The 24967-nt window shown below is 54.1% G+C and overlaps 1 protein-coding gene across 1 annotated transcript in view; it reads right to left on the bottom strand.

Moving 5' to 3' along the window:
* Positions 1–1195: 1195 nt before the first annotated feature.
* LOC142187388 (myosin-IIIb-like) overlaps positions 1196–24967 on the bottom strand; it is a gene marked incomplete at its 5' end in the record, with an annotated part of 59480 nt that continues 35708 nt past the window's right edge. Inside the window, 17 exons of the mRNA XM_075261592.1 lie at positions 1196–1310; positions 1435–1608; positions 1767–1932; positions 3713–3802; positions 8810–8988; positions 9140–9225; positions 9305–9433; positions 12831–12922; positions 12994–13041; positions 13153–13200; positions 15450–15535; positions 15627–15746; positions 18215–18274; positions 18513–18559; positions 18660–18771; positions 22522–22635; positions 22839–22904. Of these exons, the coding sequence (XP_075117693.1) occupies positions 1260–1310; positions 1435–1608; positions 1767–1932; positions 3713–3802; positions 8810–8988; positions 9140–9225; positions 9305–9433; positions 12831–12922; positions 12994–13041; positions 13153–13200; positions 15450–15535; positions 15627–15746; positions 18215–18274; positions 18513–18559; positions 18660–18771; positions 22522–22635; positions 22839–22904 (1668 nt within the window). The remainder of the gene's footprint in view (positions 1311–1434; positions 1609–1766; positions 1933–3712; positions 3803–8809; positions 8989–9139; positions 9226–9304; positions 9434–12830; positions 12923–12993; positions 13042–13152; positions 13201–15449; positions 15536–15626; positions 15747–18214; positions 18275–18512; positions 18560–18659; positions 18772–22521; positions 22636–22838; positions 22905–24967) is intronic.

A 24967-nucleotide genomic window follows, 5' to 3' on the forward strand; every position in this document is an offset into this window, starting at 1 on the left:
TGCAGAACAAGGGGCAGAGATCAGGGGCCTGTGGAGGTCCCAACATCTGCAGAACAAGGGGCAGAGATCAGGGGCCTGTGGAGGTCCCCACATCTGCAGAACAAGGTGCAGAGATCAGGGGTCTGTGGAGGTCCCAACATCTGCAGAATAAGGTGCAGTGATAAGGGGCCTGTGAAGGTCCCAACATCTGCAGAACGAGGTGCAGTGATCAAGGGCCTGTGTGAGTCCCAACATCTGCAGAACGAGGTGCAGTGATCAGGGGCTTGTGAAGGTCCCAACATCTGCAGAACAAGGTGCAGTGATCAGGGGCCTGTGGAGGTCCCAACGTCTGCAGAACCTCACATGGACCAGACCCCATCCTGACCGTGCTGTGTACTGGAGTGTCTGGGATATCTCTACTGTCAGGTCACTGTTCACAATGTTCATAACTAGATTTTTATAAGGTAGTAGATTTGTCTGATATCAGTGAAGTCTCCGAGACACATTCAATGGTGGTCGATGATCTCCCCGACTAACCCATAACGCCAGATCTGTCAAGCATTTACAGCTATAAGGAGGGGGAGACTTCTCTGCTCCCACAATCTCTGAGGTCTTCTGTAGCACCGCTATTACTCCCCCCCCCCCCTCCACCACCTGTCTCTGCACCCTCCTCATATGCCCAATGCACTGCTGATGGATCTAGCATAGACCACCAATGAGAAAGTGACATGAATGATCAACTCGGTACAGAAGATCAGTAGGTCCTACAAGAAGAGCTTCTCAAGTTCTACTCCAAGTAATCCCTCCAGGAGTAGAGAAGCCACCACTCTGTTCAGCAGCCCTGGAGCAGAGGACACCCCAGCACCACCGCTGCCCGATCCATCCAGGAGAAGGGAACCACCCTTCCCCAACCTGATTGGTTCCACGACCAGGTGATCTGCCCGTCCCCGTGCATCAGGCCACCCCAACCTCCTCTGATTGCTGCATGAGCAGGAGAGTCATCCCAATCAGTCAGAAGACGGGCAGAAGTGGCCACCATCCCACCGATTGCTCTGGGTACAGTCACATTTCTTTATTTTGCATTTCTATCATCAGTTTCATGTAAAAATTTAAACAACGGAGAAAGATTTGATCACAGGATTCAAAGAGGAGGAGTCCCAACTGGAGAGGTCGCAGAGTCCAACCATGAGCGGCTCCTCCTCACAATGGGGTCACTAGAGCTGGTCATCTCCACAACCTCAGACTCCATAGCGCCTTGGCTCGCTGGTAAGTTCCGATCGCTACGTCACAGATTCTCTTCGCTCTTCTACTTTACAACCATCAGCAGAGGCCTGAAGGGAAGAGAAGGAAAGTCAGGAACCGGTCCGAGTGGTTGTACCATCATGGTTAGGAGAACCTCAACGTATTGGGCCTGAGGGAACACCTGAGAGCAGGACTTATGTACAAGTAACTCACCAGCTGGATCTCCTGCATCGCTCGCCGGATTGACTTGCGGTAATGCTGAGACGACTCCTCCGACCTGGAGACCACCAGCGTAGGGGGATCAGGAGACTGGACGTTCTCAACCCCCAGAGACAACGTTCTTCTCAGAAACTTCAACTCCTCACAGTCCAGATCCCGGGTTTCCATCTACAGACAGAAGAGCACCAGAGTATGGGAAGATGGCGCCACCACAAAACCCTCCAAACTTCACCCCCATCGTACAAAGAGGTGAGCGGGCGCCAATCACCACAGCGGCCTCCTGGGCTCAGGGATGATGGCAGTGACACACTGGATGGTATGGTTACCTTTCCACATGGTTCTCGCAGGATTTCCCCGTATGGCTGGATCCCGGTTATCTGGTGGAATTCCACTAGTGCCAAGAGAGATGTGTGAGCGCGGTCCTCACCCAGAATGACGTAACAACCGTTGGAGCGCACATCAATCATGTAATGGCGGCAACGGTCAACGGCTCTGACAGGATACATGGTGACGGAACAAAGAGCAACATGGAGCGTTAACCAACGTATAGTATATAGTGCAGGGTATACAGTGAGGTTGTATATATGCTAGTGATGTACACAGTGCATAATGTATAATGGAGGGTATGTAGTGTGGTGGTATATAATCCAGTGGTGTACACAGTATATAGTGTAGGGTGTACAGTGTGGAGGTATATAATCCAGTGGTGTACACAGTGCATAGTATATAGTGCAGGGTGTACAGTGTGGAGGTATATAATCCAGTGGTGTACACAGTGCATAGTATATAGTGCAGGGTGTACAGTGTGGTGGTATACTGTATAATCCAGTGGTGTACACAGTATACTGTATAGTGCAGGGTGTACAGTATGGTGGTATATAATGCAGTGGTGTAAAGTGTATACTATACAGTGCAGGGTGTACAGTGTGGTGGTATATAATCCAGTGGTGTACACAGTGTATAGTATACAGTGCAGGGTATACAGTGTGGTGGTATATAATCCAGTGGTGTACACAGTGTATAGTATATAGTGCAGGGTGTACAGTGAGGTGGTATATAATCCAGTGGTGTACACAGTGTATACTATACAGTGCAGGGTGTACAGTGTGGAGGTATATAATCCAGTGGTGTACACAGTGCATAGTATATAGTGCAGGGTGTACAGTGTGGTGGTATACTGTATAATCCAGTGGTGTACACAGTATACTGTATAGTGCAGGGTGTACAGTATGGTGGTATATAATGCAGTGGTGTAAAGTGTATACTATACAGTGCAGGGTGTACAGTGTGGTGGTATATAATCCAGTGGTGTACACAGTGTATAGTATACAGTGCAGGGTATACAGTGTGGTGGTATATAATCCAGTGGTGTACACAGTGTATAGTATATAGTGCAGGGTGTACAGTGAGGTGGTATATAATCCAGTGGTGTACACAGTGTATACTATACAGTGCAGGGTGTACAGTGTGGTGGTATATAATCCAGTGGTGTACACAGTGCATAATGTATAGTGGAGGGTATACAGTGTGGTGGTATAATCCAGTAGTGTACACAGTGTATAGTATACAGTGCAGGGTGTACAGTGTGGTGGTATATAATCCAGTGGTGTACACAGTGCATAATGTATAGTGGAGGGTATACAGTGAGGTGGTATATAATCCAGTGGTGTACACAGTGCATAGTATATAGTGCAGGGTGCACAGTGTGGTGGTATATAATCCAGTGATGTACACAGTGTATACTATACAGTGCAGGGTGTACAGTGTGGTGGTATATAATCCAGTGGTGTACACAGTGCATAATGTATAGTGGAGGGTATACAGTGTGGTGGTATAATCCAGTAGTGTACACAGTGTATAGTATACAGTGCAGGGTGTACAGTGTGGTGGTATATAATCCAGTGGTGTACACAGTGCATAATGTATAGTGGAGGGTATACAGTGAGGTGGTATATAATCCAGTGGTGTACACAGTGCATAGTATATAGTGCAGGGTGCACAGTGTGGTGGTATATAATCCAGTGATGTACACAGTGTATACTATACAGTGCAGGGTGTACAGTGTGGTGGTATATAATCCAGTGATGTACACAGTGTATACTATACAGTGCAGGGTGTACAGTATGGTGGTATATAATCCAGTGGTGTACACAGTGTATAGTATACAGTGCAGGGTGTACAGTGAGGTGGTATATAATGTGTCCTTTCATAGTGGCGGTATATATACATGTAAGATACAAGGTAGGGATATCTGATCCAGTTGCGCACTCACCTGTAGCTCAGGATGTAGCCGGCCCGGTTCTGACTGATCCGGATGAGGAAGTCTCCGGGTTCTTTCCCCATCAGTAGATTTTCAGTGTCCCTGTAAAATGTCAGTAAAGTGCGAACTGATCATCCTCTAGTACTGCCCAGTCACTGCCAGGAGGAGTTATCTACAGCTAATCCCCCTACCCTCACACTGCACTCACTACCACCCGGCTATGAGGACAATCCATCCACCATTACTCCTACCCTCACACTGCACTCACTGCATCACTACCACCCGGCTATGAGGACGGTCCATCCACTGTCACTCCTACCCTCAAAATGCACTCACTGCATCACTACCCCCCGGCTAAGAGGACGATCCATCCACTGTCACTCCTACCCTCACTGCACTCACTGCATCACTACCCCCCGGCTAAGAGGACGATCCATCCACTGTCACTCCTACCCTCACACTGCACTCACTGCATCACTACCACCCGGCTACGAGGACGGTCCATCCACTGTCACTCCTACCCTCACACTGCACTCACTGCATCACTACCCCCCGGCTAAGAGGACGATCCATCCACTGCCACTCCTACCCTCACACTGCACTCACTGCATCACTACCACCCGGCTAAGAGGACGATCCATCCACTGTCACTCCTACCCTCACACTGCACTCACTGCATCACTACCACCCGGCTACGAGGACGGTCCATCCACTGCCACTCCTACCCTCAGACTGCACTCACTGCATCACTACCCCCCGGCTAAGAGGACGATCCATCCACTGTCACTCCTACCCTCACACTGCACTCACTGCATCACTATCACCCGGCTACGAGGACGGTCCATCCACTGCCACTCCTACCCTCACACTGCACTCACTGCATCACTACCACCCGGCTAAGTGAATGATCCATCCACTGTCACTCCTGCCCCCTCACTGCATGACTACCACCCGGCTATGAGGACGGTCCATCCACTGCCACTGCTACTCTCACAATGTGATCACTGCATCACTACCACCCAGCTACGAGGACGGTCCATCCACTGCCACTCCTACCCTCACACTGCACTCACTGCATCACTACCACCCGGCTACGAGGACGGTCCATCCACTGTCACTCCTACCCCCTCACTGCAATCACTGCATCACTACCACCCGGCTACGAGGACGGTCCATCCACTGTCACTCCTACCCTCACACTGCACTCACTGCATCACTACCACCCGGCTACGAGGACGGTCCATCCACTGTCACTCCTACCCCCTCACTGCAATCACTGCATCACTACCACCCGGCTACGAGGACGGTCTATCCACTGTCACTCCTACCCTCACACTGCACTCACTGCATCACTACCCCCCCGGCTAAGAGGACGATCCATCCACTGTCACTCCTACCCTCACACTGCACTCACTGCATCACTACCACCCAGCTAAGTGAACGATCCATCCACTGTCACTCCTGCCCCCTCACTGCGTACCTACCACCCGGCTATGAGGACGGTCCATCCACTGCCACTGCTACTCTCACAATGTGATCACTGCATCACTACCACCCAGCTACAAGGACGGTCCATCCACTGCCACTCCTACCCTCACACTGCACTCACTGCATCACTACCACCCGGCTAAGAGGACGATCCATCCACTGTCACTCCTACCCTCACACTGCACTCACTGCATCACTACCACCCGGCTACGAGGACGGTCCATCCACTGCCACTCCTACCCTCACACTGCACTCACTGCATCAATACCCCCCGGCTAAGAGGACGATCCATCCACTGTCACTCCTACCCTCACACTGCACTCACTGCATCACTACCACCCGGCTACGAGGACGGTCCATCCACTGCCACTCCTACCCTCACACTGCACTCACTGCATCACTACCACCCGGCTAAGTGAATGATCCATCCACTGTCACTCCTGGCCCCTCACTGCATGACTACCACCCGGCTATGAGGACGGTCCATCCACTGCCACTGCTACTCTCACAATGTGATCACTGCATCACTACCACCCGGCTATGAGGACAGTCCATCCACTGCCACTCCTACCCTCACACTGCACTCACTGCATCACTACCACCCAGCTACGAGGACGGTCCATCCACTGTCACTCCTACCCTCACACTGCACTCACTGCATCACTACCACCCGGCTACGAGGACGGTCCATCCACTGTCACTCCTACCCCCTCACTGCAATCACTGCATCACTACCACCCGGCTACGAGGACGGTCTATCCACTGTCACTCCTACCCTCACACTGCACTCACTGCATCACTACCACCCAGCTAAGTGAACGATCCATCCACTGTCACTCCTGCCCCCTCACTGCGTGACTACCACCCGGCTATGAGGACGGTCCATCCACTGTCACTCCTACCCTCACACTGCACTCACTGCATGACTACCACCCGGCTACGAGGACGGTCCATCCACTGCCACTGCTACTCTCACAATGTGATCACTGCATCACTACCACCCGGCTATGAGGACAGTCCATCCACTGCCACTCCTACCCTCACACTGCACTCACTGCATCACTACCACCCAGCTACGAGGACGGTCCATCCACTGTCACTCCTACCCTCACACTGCACTCACTGCATCACTACCACCCGGCTACGAGGACGGTCCATCCACTGTCACTCCTACCCCCTCACTGCAATCACTGCATCACTACCACCCGGCTACGAGGACGGTCTATCCACTGTCACTCCTACCCTCACACTGCACTCACTGCATCACTACCACCCAGCTAAGTGAACGATCCATCCACTGTCACTCCTGCCCCCTCACTGCGTGACTACCACCCGGCTATGAGGACGGTCCATCCACTGTCACTCCTACCCTCACACTGCACTCACTGCATGACTACCACCCGGCTACGAGGACGGTCCATCCACTGCCACTGCTACTCTCACAATGTGATCACTGCATCACTACCACCCAGCTAAGAGGACGGTCCATCCACTGCCACTGCTACCCTCACTGCATCACTACCACCTGGCTACGAGGACGGTCCATCCACTGTCACTCCTACCCTCACACTGCACTCACTGCATGACTACCACCCGGCTATGAGGACGGTCCATCCACTGCCACTGCTACTCTCACAATGTGATCACTGCATCACTACCACCCAGCTACGAGGACGGTCCATTCACTGTCACTGCTACTCTCACACTGCACTCACTGCATCACTACCACCCAGCTACGAGGACGGTCCATTCACTGTCACTGCTACTCTCACTGCATCACTACCACCCAGCTACGAGGACGGTCCATTCACTGTCACTGCTACTCTCACTGCATCACTACCACCCAGCTACGAGGACGGTCCATCCACTGTCACTCCTACCCTCACACTGCACTCACTGCATCACTACCACCCGGCTACGAGGACGGTCCATCCACTGCCACTCCTACCCTCACACTGCACTCACTGCATCAATACCCCCCGGCTAAGAGGACGATCCATCCACTGTCACTCCTACCCTCACACTGCACTCACTGCATCACTACCACCCGGCTACGAGGACGGTCCATCCACTGCCACTCCTACCCTCACACTGCACTCACTGCATCACTACCACCCGGCTAAGTGAATGATCCATCCACTGTCACTCCTGGCCCCTCACTGCATGACTACCACCCGGCTATGAGGACGGTCCATCCACTGCCACTGCTACTCTCACAATGTGATCACTGCATCACTACCACCCGGCTATGAGGACAGTCCATCCACTGCCACTCCTACCCTCACACTGCACTCACTGCATCACTACCACCCAGCTACGAGGACGGTCCATCCACTGTCACTCCTACCCTCACACTGCACTCACTGCATCACTACCACCCGGCTACGAGGACGGTCCATCCACTGTCACTCCTACCCCCTCACTGCAATCACTGCATCACTACCACCCGGCTACGAGGACGGTCTATCCACTGTCACTCCTACCCTCACACTGCACTCACTGCATGACTACCACCCGGCTACGAGGACGGTCCATCCACTGCCACTGCTACTCTCACAATGTGATCACTGCATCACTACCACCCAGCTATGAGGACAGTCCATCCACTGCCACTCCTACCCTCACACTGCACTCACTGCATCACTACCACCCAGCTACGAGGACGGTCCATCCACTGTCACTCCTACCCTCACACTGCACTCACTGCATCACTACCACCCGGCTACGAGGACGGTCCATCCACTGTCACTCCTACCCCCTCACTGCAATCACTGCATCACTACCACCCGGCTACGAGGACGGTCTATCCACTGTCACTCCTACCCTCACACTGCACTCACTGCATCACTACCACCCAGCTAAGTGAACGATCCATCCACTGTCACTCCTGCCCCCTCACTGCGTGACTACCACCCGGCTATGAGGACGGTCCATCCACTGTCACTCCTACCCTCACACTGCACTCACTGCATGACTACCACCCGGCTACGAGGACGGTCCATCCACTGCCACTGCTACTCTCACAATGTGATCACTGCATCACTACCACCCAGCTAAGAGGACGGTCCATCCACTGCCACTGCTACCCTCACTGCATCACTACCACCTGGCTACGAGGACGGTCCATCCACTGTCACTCCTACCCTCACACTGCACTCACTGCATGACTACCACCCGGCTATGAGGACGGTCCATCCACTGCCACTGCTACTCTCACAATGTGATCACTGCATCACTACCACCCAGCTACGAGGACGGTCCATTCACTGTCACTGCTACTCTCACACTGCACTCACTGCATCACTACCACCCAGCTACGAGGACGGTCCATTCACTGTCACTGCTACTCTCACTGCATCACTACCACCCAGCTACGAGGACGGTCCATTCACTGTCACTGCTACTCTCACTGCATCACTACCACCCAGCTACGAGGACGGTCCATCCACTGTCACTCCTACCCTCACACTGCACTCACTGCATCACTACCTCCCGGCTACGAGGACGGTCCATCCACTGTCATCTTACCCTCACACTGCCCTCACTGCATCCTTCTCCTCCCACACACGGCCCCCTTACTCCGCTCTCTTCCTGGATGATCGCCGTTCGGTGAGGAGTTACCTGCGTGAGATCATGCCGTGTAGCCATGGAGGGATTTCTCCTCGGTCCAGCACCTTCTCAGCCTCGGTCTCCTTAAACCAGCGCAGGGTTTTCTGCCGCTGCATCCGCTTCTTCTCACTGATCTCATTCACTTCAGAGGGAAGTCGTGGACGAAACGTGGGATTATCAAATGGGGAAAGCTGCAACCAATGACATCATATGATATAGGCGGATACAGGGACACGAGGGAAGATGAAGAGTCTGCCCCAAGATGACACGTATAGAGGAATAGAGCAGAATATCAGCATCATGTGCACATGCCTGTAGCAGCCGGCTGCGTGGTCGGGGTACCGGGGGCTCTGAAGGGGTGTCACTCAAGCTCAGCTTTATAGGGGGTGTCTTCCTTCGGGGCAGAGGCACAGGGCGGGAGGCGACTCCTGGAATACATCAGAGATTTGTACAAACATGGTATGATGACACCCATCCCCCAAACAGTGACCTCATAAGGTGCCGTACTCTGAGCCGCCTCCTCCTGGCGTCTTGTGCGCTCCTTCTCCGCCTCCAGCTCCTTCTGCTTCTCCTTCAGTTTCTGCATTTCATCCAGGAGGTTCTGGAACGTTCTTCGGCAAAGGAGACCTTTGTAACCTGAAGAAGAAGATAGTGGGACAGGTCAGGCTGCCGAGAGCCCCCATAACACAAAACAGATGACAGAACCTAGGGGGACGAGGCGTAATAATCCATAGAATAATCACGCGGTACATAGACAGACGAGGAGCCAGGACGACAGACTGCCGACAGCGATCCACGACGACAGACTGCCGACGAGGAGCCAGGACGACAGACTGCCGACAGCGAGCCACGACGACAGACTGCCGACGAGGAGCCAGGACGACAGACTGCCGACGAGGGGCCAGGACGACAGACTGCCGACGAGGGGCCAGGACGACAGACTGCCGACAGCGAGCCAGGACGACAGACTGCCGACAGCGATCCACGACGACAGACTGCCGACAGCGATCCACGACGACAGACTGCCGACAGCGAGCCAGGACGACAGACTGCCGACAGCGAGCCAGGACGACAGACTGCCGACAGCGAGCCAGGACGACAGACTGCCGACAGCGAGCCAGGACGACAGACTGCCGACAGCGAGCCAGGACGACAGACTGCCGACAGCGATCCACGACGACAGACTGCCGACAGCGATCCACGACGACAGACTGCCGACAGCGAGCCAGGACGACAGACTGCCGACAGCGAGCCAGGACGACAGACTGCCGACAGCGAGCCAGGACGACAGACTGCCGACAGCGAGCCAGGACGACAGACTGCCGACGAGGAGCCAGGACGGCAGACTGCCGACAGCGAGCCAGGACGACAGACTGCCGACAGCGATCCACGACGACAGACTGCCGACAGCGATCCACGACGACAGACTGCCGACAGCGAGCCAGGACGACAGACTGCCGACAGCGAGCCAGGACGACAGACTGCCGACAGCGAGCCAGGACGACAGACTGCCGACAGCGAGCCAGGACGACAGACTGCCGACAGCGAGCCAGGACGACAGACTGCCGACAGCGAGCCAGGACGACAGACTGCCGACAGCGAGCCAGGACGACAGACTGCCGACAGCGAGCCAGGACGACAGACTGCCGACAACGAGCCAGGACGACAGACTGCCGACAGCGAGCCAGGACGACAGACTGCCGACAGCGAGCCAGGACGAAAGACTGCCGACAGCGAGCCAGGACGACAGACTGCCGACAGCGAGCCAGGACGACAGACTGCCGACAGCGAGCCAGGACGACAGACTGCCGACGAGGAGCCAGGACGACAGACTGCCGACAGCGAGCCAGGACGACAGACTGCCGACGAGGAGCCAGGACGACAGACTGCCGACAGCGAGCCAGGACGACAGACTGCCGACGAGGAGCCAGGACGACAGACTGCCGACGAGGAGCCAGGACGACAGACTGCCGACGAGGAGCCAGGACAACAGACTGCCGACGAGGAGCCAGGACGACAGACTGCCGACGAGGAGCCAGGACGACAGACTGCCGACGAGGAGCCAGGACGACAGACTGCCGACAGCGAGCCAGGACGACAGACTGCCGACGAGGAGCCAGGACGACAGACTGCCGACAGCGAGCCAGGACGACAGACTGCCGACGAGGAGCCAGGACGACAGACTGCCGACGAGGAGCCAGGACGACAGACTGCCGACGAGGAGCCAGGACGACAGACTGCCGACGAGGAGCCAGGACGACAGACTGCCGACGAGGAGCCAGGACGACAGACTGCCGACGAGGAGCCAGGACGACAGACTGCCGACGAGGGGCCAGGACGACAGACTGCCGACGAGGAGCCAGGACGACAGACTGCCGACGAGGGGCCAGGACGACAGACTGCCGACGAGGAGCCAGGACGACAGACTGCCGACAGCGAGCCAGGACGACAGGCTGCCGACAGCGAGCCAGGACGACAGGCTGCCGACAGCGAGCCAGGACGACAGGCTGCCGACAGCGAGCCAGGACGACAGACTGCCGACAGCGAGCCAGGACGACAGGCTGCCGACAGCGAGCCAGGACGACAAACTGCCGACAGCGAGCCAGGACGACAGACTGCCGACAGCGAGCCAGGACGACAGACTGCCGACAGCGAGCCAGGACGACAGACTGCCGACAGCGAGCCAGGACGACAGACTGCCGACAGCGAGCCAGGACGACAGACTGCCGACAGCGAGCCAGGACGACAGACTGCCGACAACGAGCCAGGACGACAGACTGCCGACAGCGAGCCAGGACGACAGACTGCCGACAGCGAGCCAGGACGAAAGACTGCCGACAGCGAGCCAGGACGACAGACTGCCGACAGCGAGCCAGGACGACAGACTGCCGACAGCGAGCCAGGACGACAGACTGCCGACAGCGAGCCAGGACGACAGACTGCCGACAGCGAGCCAGGACGACAGACTGCCGACGAGGAGCCAGGACGACAGACTGCCGACGAGGAGCCAGGACGAGACTGCCGACGAGGAGCCAGGACGAGACTGCCGACGAGGAGCCAGGACGAGACTGCCGACGAGGAGCCAGGACGAGACTGCCGACGAGGAGCCAGGACGACAGACTGCCGACGAGGAGCCAGGACGACAGACTGCCGACGAGGAGCCAGGACGACAGACTGCCGACGAGGAGCCAGGACGACAGACTGCCGACGAGGAGCCAGGACGACAGTGAGCCAGGACGACAGACTGCCGACAGCGAGCCAGGACGACAGACTGCCGACAGCGAGCCAGGACGACAGACTGCCGACAGCGAGCCAGGACGACAGACTGCCGACAGCGAGCCAGGACGACAGACTGCCGACAGCGAGCCAGGACGACAGACTGCCGACAGCGAGCCAGGACGACAGACTGCAGACAGCGAGCCAGGACGACAGACTGCCGACAGTGAGCCAGGACGACAGACTGCCGACAGTGAGCCAGGACGACAGACTGCCGACAAGGAGCCAGGACGACAGACTGCCGACAAGGAGCCAGGACGACAGACTGCCGACAGTGAGCCAGGACGACAGACTGCCGACAGTGAGCCAGGACGACAGACTGCCGACAGTGAGCCAGGACGACAGACTGCCGACAAGGAGCCAGGACGACAGACTGCCGACGAGGAGCCAGGACGACAGACTGCCGACAAGGAGCGAGGAGAGATGACAACGACCACAATGACTGTGGACTATGGACAAACAATGGTGATGTGGGACAATAGAGAGATGATAATGACCAAAAGGACAGACAACGACCCAGGACTAAAACCAGATATCTGCAGTGATGTCCAGGGGTATAAACTGCCGATGTTGTCGCTTCCCTGGCACTAACCACAGATGACTATGATGACCCAGGACTGGAGCATCAGAACATTGGACGATAGACCGGAAATGATGATGATGGTGACAATGGTAACACAGAACCAAAGAACAGTCCAGTTGTAGGCCATTATCTGTGACCAGCAGGGGTTAGCGGAGTACAGACTGCGCTACTTACGCTTCTGGATGGCGACAGCGGCGTCCCGCAGCCTCAGTAGGTTCTGCGTCATCTCATCCTGGTGCCAATATTTGAAGAAAAGCCGCGATGTTCTGTTGGGTTAGAGGAAGACGTGTGAACAAACGAGGTCAGCTATGAATGGGAATCCGGCCAGAGTACTTACCCGCACTGCCAGCCGCTCAGCTGCGCCCTCTGCAGGATCTGTATACAACTGGGGGAGAGGAGGGAATAGTCATTACATATACTGTGTATATACCGGCAGAGCAGGTATATGAGAGCGCAGACACTGCAGCTCAACAACAATGGCCGACTGTCCACTCACCTGTCTCTGGTCACCGGTACATCAGGGGTGAGGAGTAGAATCCCAAACCTGCAGAGTAGAATGAAGGACACTATGATATCATCCAGCCAGGAGGAGGCGCTCATGTGCCGGACAAACTGATAACCAACCTATCCCATGAGCGTGTAGACAGGTTTATGGTGAACACGCATCGTGACCCCAGTGCAGATCACATGACCATGTACAAGGCTCTGACCTCAGTGGTCATCACATACTGCCAACATTTGGGTCAGGGAGAATGACACATGAAGGAGAAGACACCCCATTCTTCTGTGTGGGCACTGGATGTGCTGGGAGGTTTGACTACTCGCCAGAGTCCAGGGGGTCACATGGTTTTCAGGAACCTCTCAGAGATTGCGGGAGAGTTGCCGAGTCTGGTAGAGCACATGAACTTGTCATAGTCGGCTCTACAGCCTTGTCAGCAGAGAATCTACGACTGTGCGGTCAGTGACTTGTACACACATGGAATGATCAAAGGGATTTATAGGGATGTGGACCCTTCAGGGAGATCCAAACTCCTGGAATGTGGACAGGACACAATCATGTGGTGGGCCAACACCAAGAGACCATATTGTGTGCAGGACAGCGCCATGTGGTGGGCCAACACCAAGAGACCATATTGTGTGCAGGACAGCGCCATGTGGTGGGCCAACACCAAGAGACCATATTGTGTGCAGGACGGCGCCATGTGGTGGGCCAACACCAAGAGACCATATTGTGTGCAGGACGGCGCCATGTGGTGGGCCAACACCAAGAGACCATATTGTGTGCAGGACAACGCCATGTAGTGGGCCAACACCAAGGGACCATATTGTGTACAGGACACAATCATGTGGTGGGCCAATACTAAGAGACCATATTGTGTGCAGGACAGCGCCATGTAGTGGGCCAACACCAAGAGACCATATTGTGTGCAGGACAGCGCCATGTGATGGGCCAACACCAAGAGACCATATTGTGTGCAGGACAGCGCCATGTAGTGGGCCAACACAAAGAGACCATATTGTGTGCAGGACGGCGCCATATGGTGGGCCAATACCAAGAGACCATATTATGTGCAGGACGGCGCCATGTGGTGGGCCAATACCAAGAGACCATATTGTGTGCAGGATGGACCTATGTGGTGGACCACCACCAAGAGCCCATATTGTGTGCAGGACAGGGCCATGTGGTGGGCCAACACCAAGAGATCATATTGTGTGCAGGACAGGGCCATGTGGTGGGCCAACACCAAGAGATCATATTGTGTGCAGGACAGCGCCATGTGGTGGGCCAACACCAAGACACCATATTGTGTGCAGGACAGCGCCATGTGGTGGGCTCACACCAAGAGACCATATTGTGTACAGGACGGACCTATGTGGTGGGCCAACACTAAGAGACCATATTGTGTACACGATGGACCTATGTGGTGGGCCAACACCAAGAGACCATATTGTGTGCAGGACGGCGCCATGTGGTGGGCCAATACCAAGAGATCATATTGTGTGCAGGACGGCGCCATGTGGTGGGCCAATACCAAGAGATCATATTGTGTGCAGGACGGCGCCATGTGGTGGGCCAATACCAAGAGATCATATTGTGTGCAGGACAGCGCCATGTGGTGGGCCAACACCAAGAGACCATATTGCGTGCAGGACAGGGCCATGCGGTGGGTCAACACTAAGAGACCATATTGTGTGCAGGAGAGCGCCATGTGGTGGGCCAACACTAAGAGACCATATTGTGTGCAGGACAGCGCCATGTGGTAGGCTCACACCAAGAGACCATATTGTGTACAGGACGGACCTATGTGGTGGGCCAACACCAAGAGACCATATTGTGTACACGATGTACCTATGTGGTGGGCCAATACCAAGAGATCATATTGTGTGCAGGACAGCGCCATGTGGTGGGCCAACACCAAGAGACCATATTGTGTGCAGGACGGCGCCATGTGGTGGGCCAACACCAAGAGACCATATTGTGTACAGGACACAATCATGTGGTGGGCCAATACCAAGAGACCATATTGTGTACAGGACGGCCCTATGTGGTGGGCCAATACCAAGAGACCATATTGTGTACAGGACGGCCCTATGTGGTGGGCTCACACCAAGAGATCATACTGTGGAAACGGAAACTTCCTATGTACTAGATACTGAGACATAGCGCCCCCTGGAATACGCAGGTCATGACAGCTCCACTTTTTTTTTTCTTTTTTTTTTTTCACAGAGCTGCACACACCAGTGACATGGCACAGACACCTCCAATGGTCTATAGGTGGAGATAAGACTTACTGCCCAATGAAGTCCTGGAAGGAAGGTCTCCACGAGAAGCCATCCCTGCGGATCCGAAGCGTCTCCATCAGACCATTGTAACGCAGCTGGAGGATGAGACAAATTGAGTCCTGAAAATTAGTGGGGGCCCACGTCACATCCTGCCCACATGCTGACAATTCCCACAATGCTCCTCACCTGGTTCAGCACTTCAGTACACTGGAAAACCCCCGGCTGCTTCTCACGGTTGGGTTTAATGCAGCGGATAAAGTGGGGGCTAGCGGCATACAACTTCTCCATGAGAACGCCAAGTGACCGCTGCCATCACAAAAGTCACAGTCAGAACACCATAAAAGACCTCAGTGTCAACAAGACAAGATGGCCCCATATTAACATTCCTCACCAATGTCCATCGACCACATCAAGGAGAACCTCCACAGCCACAGCTCCTCACCAATGTCCATCAACCACAGCTCCTCACCAATGTCCATCAACCACATCAAGGAGAACCCCCACAGCCACAGCTCCTCACCACCATCCACATATCAAGGAGAACCTCCACAGCCACAACTCCTCACCACTCACATATCAAGGAGAACCTCCACAGCCACAGCTTCTCACCACTCACATATCAAGGAGAACCTCCACAGCCACAGCTCCTCACCATCCACATATCAAGGAGAACCTCCACAGCCACAGCTCCTCACCACTCACATATCAAGGAGAACCTCCACAGCCACAGCTCCTCACCATCCATATATCAAGGAGAACCTCCACAGCCACAGCTCCTCACCATCACTAACATATCAAGGAGAACCTCCACAGCCACAACTCCTCACCACTCACATATCAAGGAGAACCTCCACAGTCACAGCTCCTCACCACCACTCACACATCAAGGAGAACCTCCACAGCCACAGCTCCTCACCACCATCCACATATCAAGGAGAACCTCCACAGCCACAGCTCCTCACCACCATCCACATATCAAGGAGAACCTCCACAGTCACAGCTCCTCACCACCACTCACACATCAAGGAGAACCTCCACAGCCACAGCTCCTCACCACCATCCACATATCAAGGAGAACCTCCACAGTCACAGCTCCTCACCACCACTCACACATCAAGGAGAACCTCCACAGCCACAGCTCCTCAACACCACTCACACATCAAGGAGAACCTCCACAGCCACAGCTCCTCACCATCCACATATCAAGGAGAACCTCCACAGTCACAGCTCCTCACCATCCACATATCAAGGAGAACCTCCACAGTCACAGCTCCTCACCACCACCCACACATCAAGGAGAACCTCCACAGCCACAGCTCCTCAACACCACTCACACATCAAGGAGAACCTCCACAGCCACAGCTCCTCACCATCCACATATCAAGGAGAACCTCCACAGCCACAGCTCCTCACCACCCACATATCAAGGAGAACCTCCACAGCCACAGCTCCTCACCATCCACATATCAAGGAGAACCTCCACAGTCACAGCTCCTCACCACCACCCACACATCAAGGAGAACCTCCACAGCCACAGCTCCTCACCACCACCCACACATCAAGGAGAACCTCCACAGCCACAGCTCCTCACCACCCACATATCAAGGAGAACCTCCACAGCCACAACTCCTCACCACTCACATATCAAGGAGAACCTCCACAGCCACAGCTCCTCACCATCCACATATCAAGGAGAACCTCCACAGCCACAGCTCCTCACCACCCACATATCAAGGAGAACCTCCACAGTCACAGCTCCTCACCATCCACATATCAAGGAGAACCTCCACAGCCACAACTCCTCACCACTCACATATCAAGGAGAACCTCCACAGCCACAACTCCTCACCACTCACATATCAAGGAGAACCTCCACAGCCACAGCTCCTCACCATCCACATATCAAGGAGAACCTCCACAGCCACAGCTCCTCACCACCCACATATCAAGGAGAACCTCCACAGCCACAGCTCCTCACCACCCACATATCAAGGAGAACCTCCACAGTCACAGCTCCTCACCACCACCCACACATCAAGGAGAACCTCCACAGCCACAGCTCCTCACCACCACCCACACATCAAGGAGAACCTCCACAGCCACAGCTCCTCACCACCCACATATCAAGGAGAACCTCCACAGCCACAACTCCTCACCACTCACATATCAAGGAGAACCTCCACAGCCACAGCTCCTCACCACCCACATATCAAGGAGAACCTCCACAGTCACAGCTCCTCAACATCCACATATCAAGGAGAACCTCCACAGCCACAACTCCTCACCACTCACATATCAAGGAGAACCTCCACAGCCACAACTCCTCACCACCACCCACACATCAAGGAGAACCTCCACAGCCACAGCTCCTCACCACCACCCACACATCAAGGAGAACCTCCACAGCCACAGCTCCTCACCACCCACATATCAAGGAGAACCTCCACAGCCACAACTCCTCACCACTCACATATCAAGGAGAACCTCCACAGCCACAGCTCCTCACCACCCACATATCAAGGAGAACCTCCACAGTCACAGCTCCTCAACATCCACATATCAAGGAGAACCTCCACAGCCACAACTCCTCACCACTCACATATCAAGGAGAACCTCCACAGCCACAACTCCTCACCACTCACATATCAAGGAGAACCTCCACAGCCACAGCTCCTCACCACCACCCACACATCAAGGAGAACCTCCACAGCCACAGCTCCTCACCACCCACATATCAAGGAGAACCTCCACAGTCACAGTGGAGATCATCATACCCGAAACTGTGCGCCAACAGACATCTTACGAGCAGAAGCTTTATCCTGCGTAATCTGAACCTAAAAACCAGACACACAACAGAGTTACTGAGATGCTTCACTATGGGGAGGTCATGTGCGAGGGCATCGGACAATGAAGGGGGTTCACAGTAATGGTTCACCAGTCAATGGGGTCACAGGGTCAATATTTGGGCCAATATCTCCAAATATCAGGATAACCTTGTTCTCCATACAGGGGATGATGGAGCAGTATGAACATGGGGAGTAGTGGGGTGGAGCACAGTATACGGTCACTTACCTTTTCCTTTTGTGAAGGCATTAAGGTTCCCGTCCTTGAGATGCTGGCTGAGAAAACACAAGATCTACGATTATTATAGAGAGGTGGGGTTATTGAGGACACCTCCCCTGGACCCCCACCACAATCATCTCATCAGCGACAACCCACCTGAGAAGAGCAGGCTCAGTAATGAGGTCTCACTATTTATGAACAGGTTCTGGATGTTCATCGGAATCGTGTCCCTGTTCTTCTCCAAGAACCCGACCGCCGTGTACTGCACCTGAGAGAGGAGGAACAACAGGACCTATGGAGTCAGCAACACAGAGGAGCAACAGGACCTATGGAGTCAGCAATCCAGAGGAGCAACAGGACCTATGGAATCAGCAATCCAGAGGAGCAACAGGACCTATGGAGTCAGCAATCCAGAGGAGCAACAGGACCTATGGAGTCCTCAATACAGAGGAGCAACAGGACCTATGGAGCCAGCAATCCAGAGGAACAACAGAACCTATGGAGTCCTCAATACAGAGGAGCAACAGGACCTATGGAGTCAGCAATACAGAGGAGCAACAGGACCTATGGAGTCAGCAATCCAGAGGAGCAACAGGACCTATGGAGTCAGCAATCCAGAGGAGCAAAAGGACCTATGGAGTCAGCAATCCAGAGGAGCAACAGGACCTATGGAGTCAGCAATCCAGAGGAGCAACAGGACCTATGGAGTCAGCAATCCAGAGGAGCAACAGGACCTATGGAGTCAGCAATCCAGAGGAGCAACAGGACCTATGGAGTCAGCAATACAGAGGAGCAACAGGACCTATGGAGTCAGCAATCCAGAGGAGCAACAGGACCTATGGAGTCAGCAATCCAGAGGAGCAACAGGACCTATGGAGTCAGCAATCCAGAGGAGCAACAGGACCTATGGAGTCAGCAATCCAGAGGAGCAACAGGACCTATGGAGTCAGCAATCCAGAGGAGCAACAGGACCTATGGAGTCAGCAATCCAGAGGAGCAACAGGACCTATGGAGTCAGCAATCCAGAGGAGCAACAGGACCTATGGAGTCAGCAATCCAGAGGAGCAACAGGACCTATGGAGTCAGCAATCCAGAGGAGCAACAGGACCTATGGAGTCAGCAATACAGAGGAGCAACAGGACCTATGGAGTCAGCAATACAGAGGAGCAACAGGACCTATGGAGTCAGCAATACAGAGGAGCAACAGGACCTATGGAGTCAGCAATACAGAGGAGCAACAGGACCTATGGAGTCAGCAATACAGAGGAGCAACAGGACCTATGGGGTCAGCAATACAGAGGAGCAACAGGACCTATGGAGTCAGCAATACAGAGGAGCAACAGGACCTATGGAGTCAGCAATCCAGAGGAGCAACAGGACCTATGGGGTCAGCAATCCAGAGGAGCAACAGGACCTATGGGGTCAGCAATCCAGAGGAGCAACAGGACCTATGGAGTCCTCAATACAGAGGAGCAACAGGATCTATGGAGTCAGCAATACAGAGGAGCAACAGGACCTATGGAGTCAGCAATCCAGAGGAGCAACAGGACCTATGGAGTCAGCAATACAGAGGAGCAACAGGACCTATGGAGTCAGCAATACAGAGGAGCAACAGGACCTATGGAGTCCTCAATACAGAGGAGCAACAGGATCTATGGAGTCCTCAATACAGAGGAGCAACAGGACCTATGGAGTCAGCAATCCAGAGGAGCAACAGGACCTATGGAGTCCTCAATACAGAGGAGCAACAGGACCTATGGAGTCAGCAATCCAGAGGAGCAACAGGACCTATGGAGTCCTCAATACAGGGGAGCAACAGGACCTATGGAGTCAGCAATACAGAGGAGCAACAGGACCTATGGAGTCAGCAATCCAGAGGAGCAACAGGACCTATGGAATCAGCAATCCAGAGGAGCAACAGGACCTATGGAGTCAGCAATACAGAGGAGCAACAGGACCTATGGAGTCAGCAATACAGAGGAGCAACAGGACCTATGGAGTCAGCAATCCAGAGTAGCAACAGGACCTATGGAGTCAGCAATCCAGAGGAGCAACAGGACCTATGGAGTCAGCAATCCAGAGGAGCAACAGGACCTATGGAGTCAGCAATACAGGGGAGCAACAGGACCTATGGAGTCAGCAATCCAGAGGAGCAACAGGACCTATGGAGTCAGCAATCCAGAGGAGCAACAGGACCTATGGAATCAGCAATCCAGAGGAGCAACAGGACCTATGGAGTCAGCAATCCAGAGGAGCAACAGGACCTATGGAGTCAGCAATCCAGAGGAGCAACAGGACCTATGGAGTCAGCAATCCAGAGGAGCAACAGGACCTATGGAGTCAGCAATCCAGAGGAGCAACAGGACCTATGGAGTCAGCAATCCAGAGGAGCAACAGGACCTATGGAGTCAGCAATCCAGAGGAGCAACAGGACCTATGGAGTCAGCAATACAGAGGAGCAACAGGACCTATGGAATCAGCAATCCAGAGGAGCAACAGGACCTATGGAGTCAGCAATACAGAGGAGCAACAGGACCTATGGAGTCAGCAATCCAGAGGAGCAACAGGACCTATGGAGTCAGCAATACAGAGGAGCAACAGGACCTATGGAGTCAGCAATCCAGAGGAGCAACAGGACCTATGGAGTCAGCAATCCAGAGGAGCAACAGGACCTATGGAGTCAGCAATCCAGAGGAGCAACAGGACCTATGGAGTCAGCAATACAGAGGAGCAACAGGACCTATGGAGTCAGCAATACAGAGGAGCAACAGGACCTATGGAGTCAGCAATCCAGAGGAGCAACAGGACCTATGGAGTCCTCAATACAGAGGAGCAACAGGACCTATGGAGTCAGCAATACAGAGGAGCAACAGGACCTATGGAGTCAGCAATACAGAGGAGCAACAGGACCTATGGAGCCAGCAATCCAGAGGAGCAACAGGACCTATGGAGTCAGCAATACAGAGGAGCAACAGGACCTATGGAGTCAGCAATCCAGAGGAGTAACAGGACCTATGGAGTCAGCAATCCAGAGGAGCAACAGGACCTATGGAGTCAGCAATCCAGAGGAGCAACAGGACCTATGGAGTCAGCAATCCAGAGGAGCAACAGGACCTATGGAGTCAGCAATCCAGAGGAGCAACAGGACCTATGGAGTCAGCAATACAGAGGAGCAACAGGACCTATGGAGTCAGCAATCCAGAGGAGCAACAGGACCTATGGAGTCAGCAATCCAGAGGAGCAACAGGACCTATGGAGTCAGCAATCCAGAGGAGCAACAGGATCTATGGAGTCCTCAATACAGAGGAGCAACAGGACCTATGGAGTCAGCAATACAGAGGAGCAACAGGACCTATGGAGTCAGCAATACAGAGGAGCAACAGGACCTATGGAGTCAGCAATACAGAGGAGCAACAGGGGGTGGAGCTAGCCATGAGAGGGTCAATAAGGGGGTGGAGCTAGCCATGAGAGAGTTAAGGGGGTGGAGCTAGCCATGAGAGGGTTAAGGGGGTGGAGCTAGTCCCAACAGGGTCATTAAGGGGGTGGGGCTATCCATGAAAAGTTCATTAAGGGGGTGGAGCTAGACCTGAGAGGGTCATTAAGGGGGTGGAGCTAGCCCCGTGAGGGTCATTAAGGGGGTGGAGCTAGCCCGGTGAGGGTCATTAAGGGGGTGGAGGTAGTCCTGTGAGGGTCATTAAGGGGGTGGAGCTAGCCCCGTGAGGGTCATTAAGGGGGTGGAGCTAGTCCTGTGAGGGTCATTAAGGGGGTAGAGCTAGCCCTGTGAGGGTCATTAAGTTGGTGGAGCTAGCCCGGTGAGGGTCATTAAGGGGGTGGAGCTAGCCCTGTGAGGGTCATTAAGGGGGTGGAGCTAGCCCCGTGAGGTTCATTAAGGGGTTGGAGCTAGTCCTGTGAGGGTCATTAAGGGGTTGGAGCTAGTCCTGTGAGGGTCATTAAGGGGTTGGAGCTAGCCCTGTGAGGGTCATTAAGGGGTTGGAGCTAGCCCCGTGAGGGTCATTACCTTCCCAGCATAGTGATGAATGGTGAACCCCAGATCTTTTCCTCGCATTCTCTCATAATACGGATTCGTGTGACATCCAGCGCTGAGCTTCTCCACAAAGGACGCATCAGAAGCCTAAACATAAGGAGTGACATCATCAGCTAAACACAGGGACGTGATGTCACCAAGCATGTGACCACTAAGCTCCGCCCAGCTAAAACCACGGCCACATGTGACGACAGGGGAAAGATGGGCAGAAGGACGGAGGACTCGCCCACCTAAGTAATGTCTGGGGGTCCCGGGGGAGGGGGCACAAGGACACAAGGTGGAGGACTCACCTGAGGAAATGAAGTCTGCTCATCCAGTATAGAGAAGACGCCCCCGGGCCGGGCCAGGAACAGATCCTACAGAGAGAAGAGGGGAGCGCAGCGTGAACCCCAACATTCACCATACACCGTACTAACAAAGGGTGACAGACTGTCCCCAACGGAAGAAACATCAGAGGTCTAGTCTGTCCTTATATTAGGAGGAGAGCGCCCCCTCCATCTAGTCTGTCCTTATATTAGGAGGAGAGCGCCCCCTCCATCTAGTCTGTCCTTATATTAGGAGGAGAGCGCCCCCTCCATCTAGTCTGTCCTTATATTAGGAGGAGAGCGCCCCCTCCATCTAGTCTGTCCTTATATTAGGAGGAGAGCGCCCCCTCCATCTAGTCTGTCCTTATATTAGGAGGAGAGCGCCCCCTCCATCTAGTCTGTCCTTATATTAGTAATAGAGCGCCCCCTCCATCTAGTCTGTCCTTATATTAGGAGGAGAGCGCCACCTCCATCTAGTCTGTCCTTATATTAGGAGGAGAGCGCCACCTCCATCTAGTCTGTCCTTATATTAGGAGGAGAGCGCCCCCTCCATCTAGTCTGTACTTATATTAGGAGGAGAGCGCCCCCTCCATCTAGTCTGTCCTTATATTAGGAGGAGAGCGCCCCCTCCATCTAGTCTGTACTTATATTAGGAGGAGAGCGCCCTCTCCATCTAGTCTGTCCTTATATTAGGAGGAGAGCGCCCTCTCCATCTAGTCTGTCCTTATATTAGGAGGAGAGCGCCCCCTCCATCTAGTCTGTCCTTATATTAGGAGGAGAGCGCCCCCTCCATCTAGTCTGTCCTTATATTAGGAGGAGAGCGCCCCCTCCATCTAGTCTGTCCTTATATTAGGAGGAGAGCGCCCCCTCCATCTAGTCTGTCCTTATATTAGGAGGAGAGCGCCCCCTCCATCTAGTCTGTCCTTATATTAGTAATAGAGCGCCCCCTCCATCTAGTCTGTCCTTATATTAGGAGGAGAGCGCCACCTCCATCTAGTCTGTCCTTATATTAGGAGGAGAGCGCCCCCTCCATCTAGTCTGTACTTATATTAGGAGGAGAGCGCCCTCTCCATCTAGTCTGTCCTTATATTAGGAGGAGAGCGCCCCCTCCATCTAGTCTGTCCTTATATTAGTAGTAGAGCGCCCCCTCCATCTAGTCTGTCCTTATATTAGGAGGAGAGCGCCCCCTCCATCTAGTCTGTCCTTATATTAGGAGGAGAGCGCCCCCTCCATCTAGTCTGTCCTTATATTAGTAGTAGAGTGCCCCCTCCATCTAGTCTGTCCTTATATTAGGAGGAGAGCGCCCCCTCCATCTAGTCTGTCCTTATATTAGTAGTAGAGTGCCCCCTCCATCTAGTCTGTCCTTATATTAGTAGTAGAGTGCCCCCTCCACCTAGTCTGTCCTTAAATTAGGAGGAGAGCGCTCCCTCCATCTAGTCTGTCCTTATATTAGGAGGAGAGCGCCCCCTCCATCTAGTCTGTCCTTATATTAGGAGGAGAAAGCCCCTCCATCTACTCTGTCCTTATATTAGGAGGAGAGCGCCCCCTCCATCTAGTCTGTCCTTATATTAGTAGTAGAGCGCCCCCTCCACCTAGTCTGTCCTTAAATTAGGAGGAGAGCGCTCCCTCCATCTAGTCTGTCCTTATATTAGGAGGAGAGCGCCCCCTCCATCTAGTCTGTCCTTATATTAGTAGTAGAGCGCCCCCTCCATCTAGTCTGTCCTTATATTAGTAGTAGAGTGCCCCCTCCATCTAGTCTGTCCTTATATTAGGAGGAGAGCGCCCCCTCCATCTAGTCTGCCCTTATATTAGGAGGAGAGCGCCCCCTCCATCCAGTCTGTCCTTATATTAGTAGTAGAGCGCCCCCTCCATCTAGTCTGTCCTTATATTAGGAGGAGAGCGCCCCCTCCATCTAGTCTGTCCTTATATTAGTAGTAGAGCGCCCCCTCCATCTAGTCTGTCCTTATATTAGTAGTAGAGTGCCCCCTCCATCTAGTCTGTCCTTATATTAGGAGGAGAGCTCCCCCTCCATCTAGTCTGTCCTTATATTAGGAGGAGAGCGCCCCCTCCATCTAGTCTGTCCTAATATTAGGAGAGCGCCCCCTCCATCTAGT

The sequence above is a fragment of the Leptodactylus fuscus genome, unplaced genomic scaffold (genome assembly GCF_031893055.1).
Source record: "Leptodactylus fuscus isolate aLepFus1 unplaced genomic scaffold, aLepFus1.hap2 HAP2_SCAFFOLD_227, whole genome shotgun sequence".
In the NCBI taxonomy this organism is placed as follows: Eukaryota; Metazoa; Chordata; class Amphibia; order Anura; family Leptodactylidae; genus Leptodactylus; species Leptodactylus fuscus.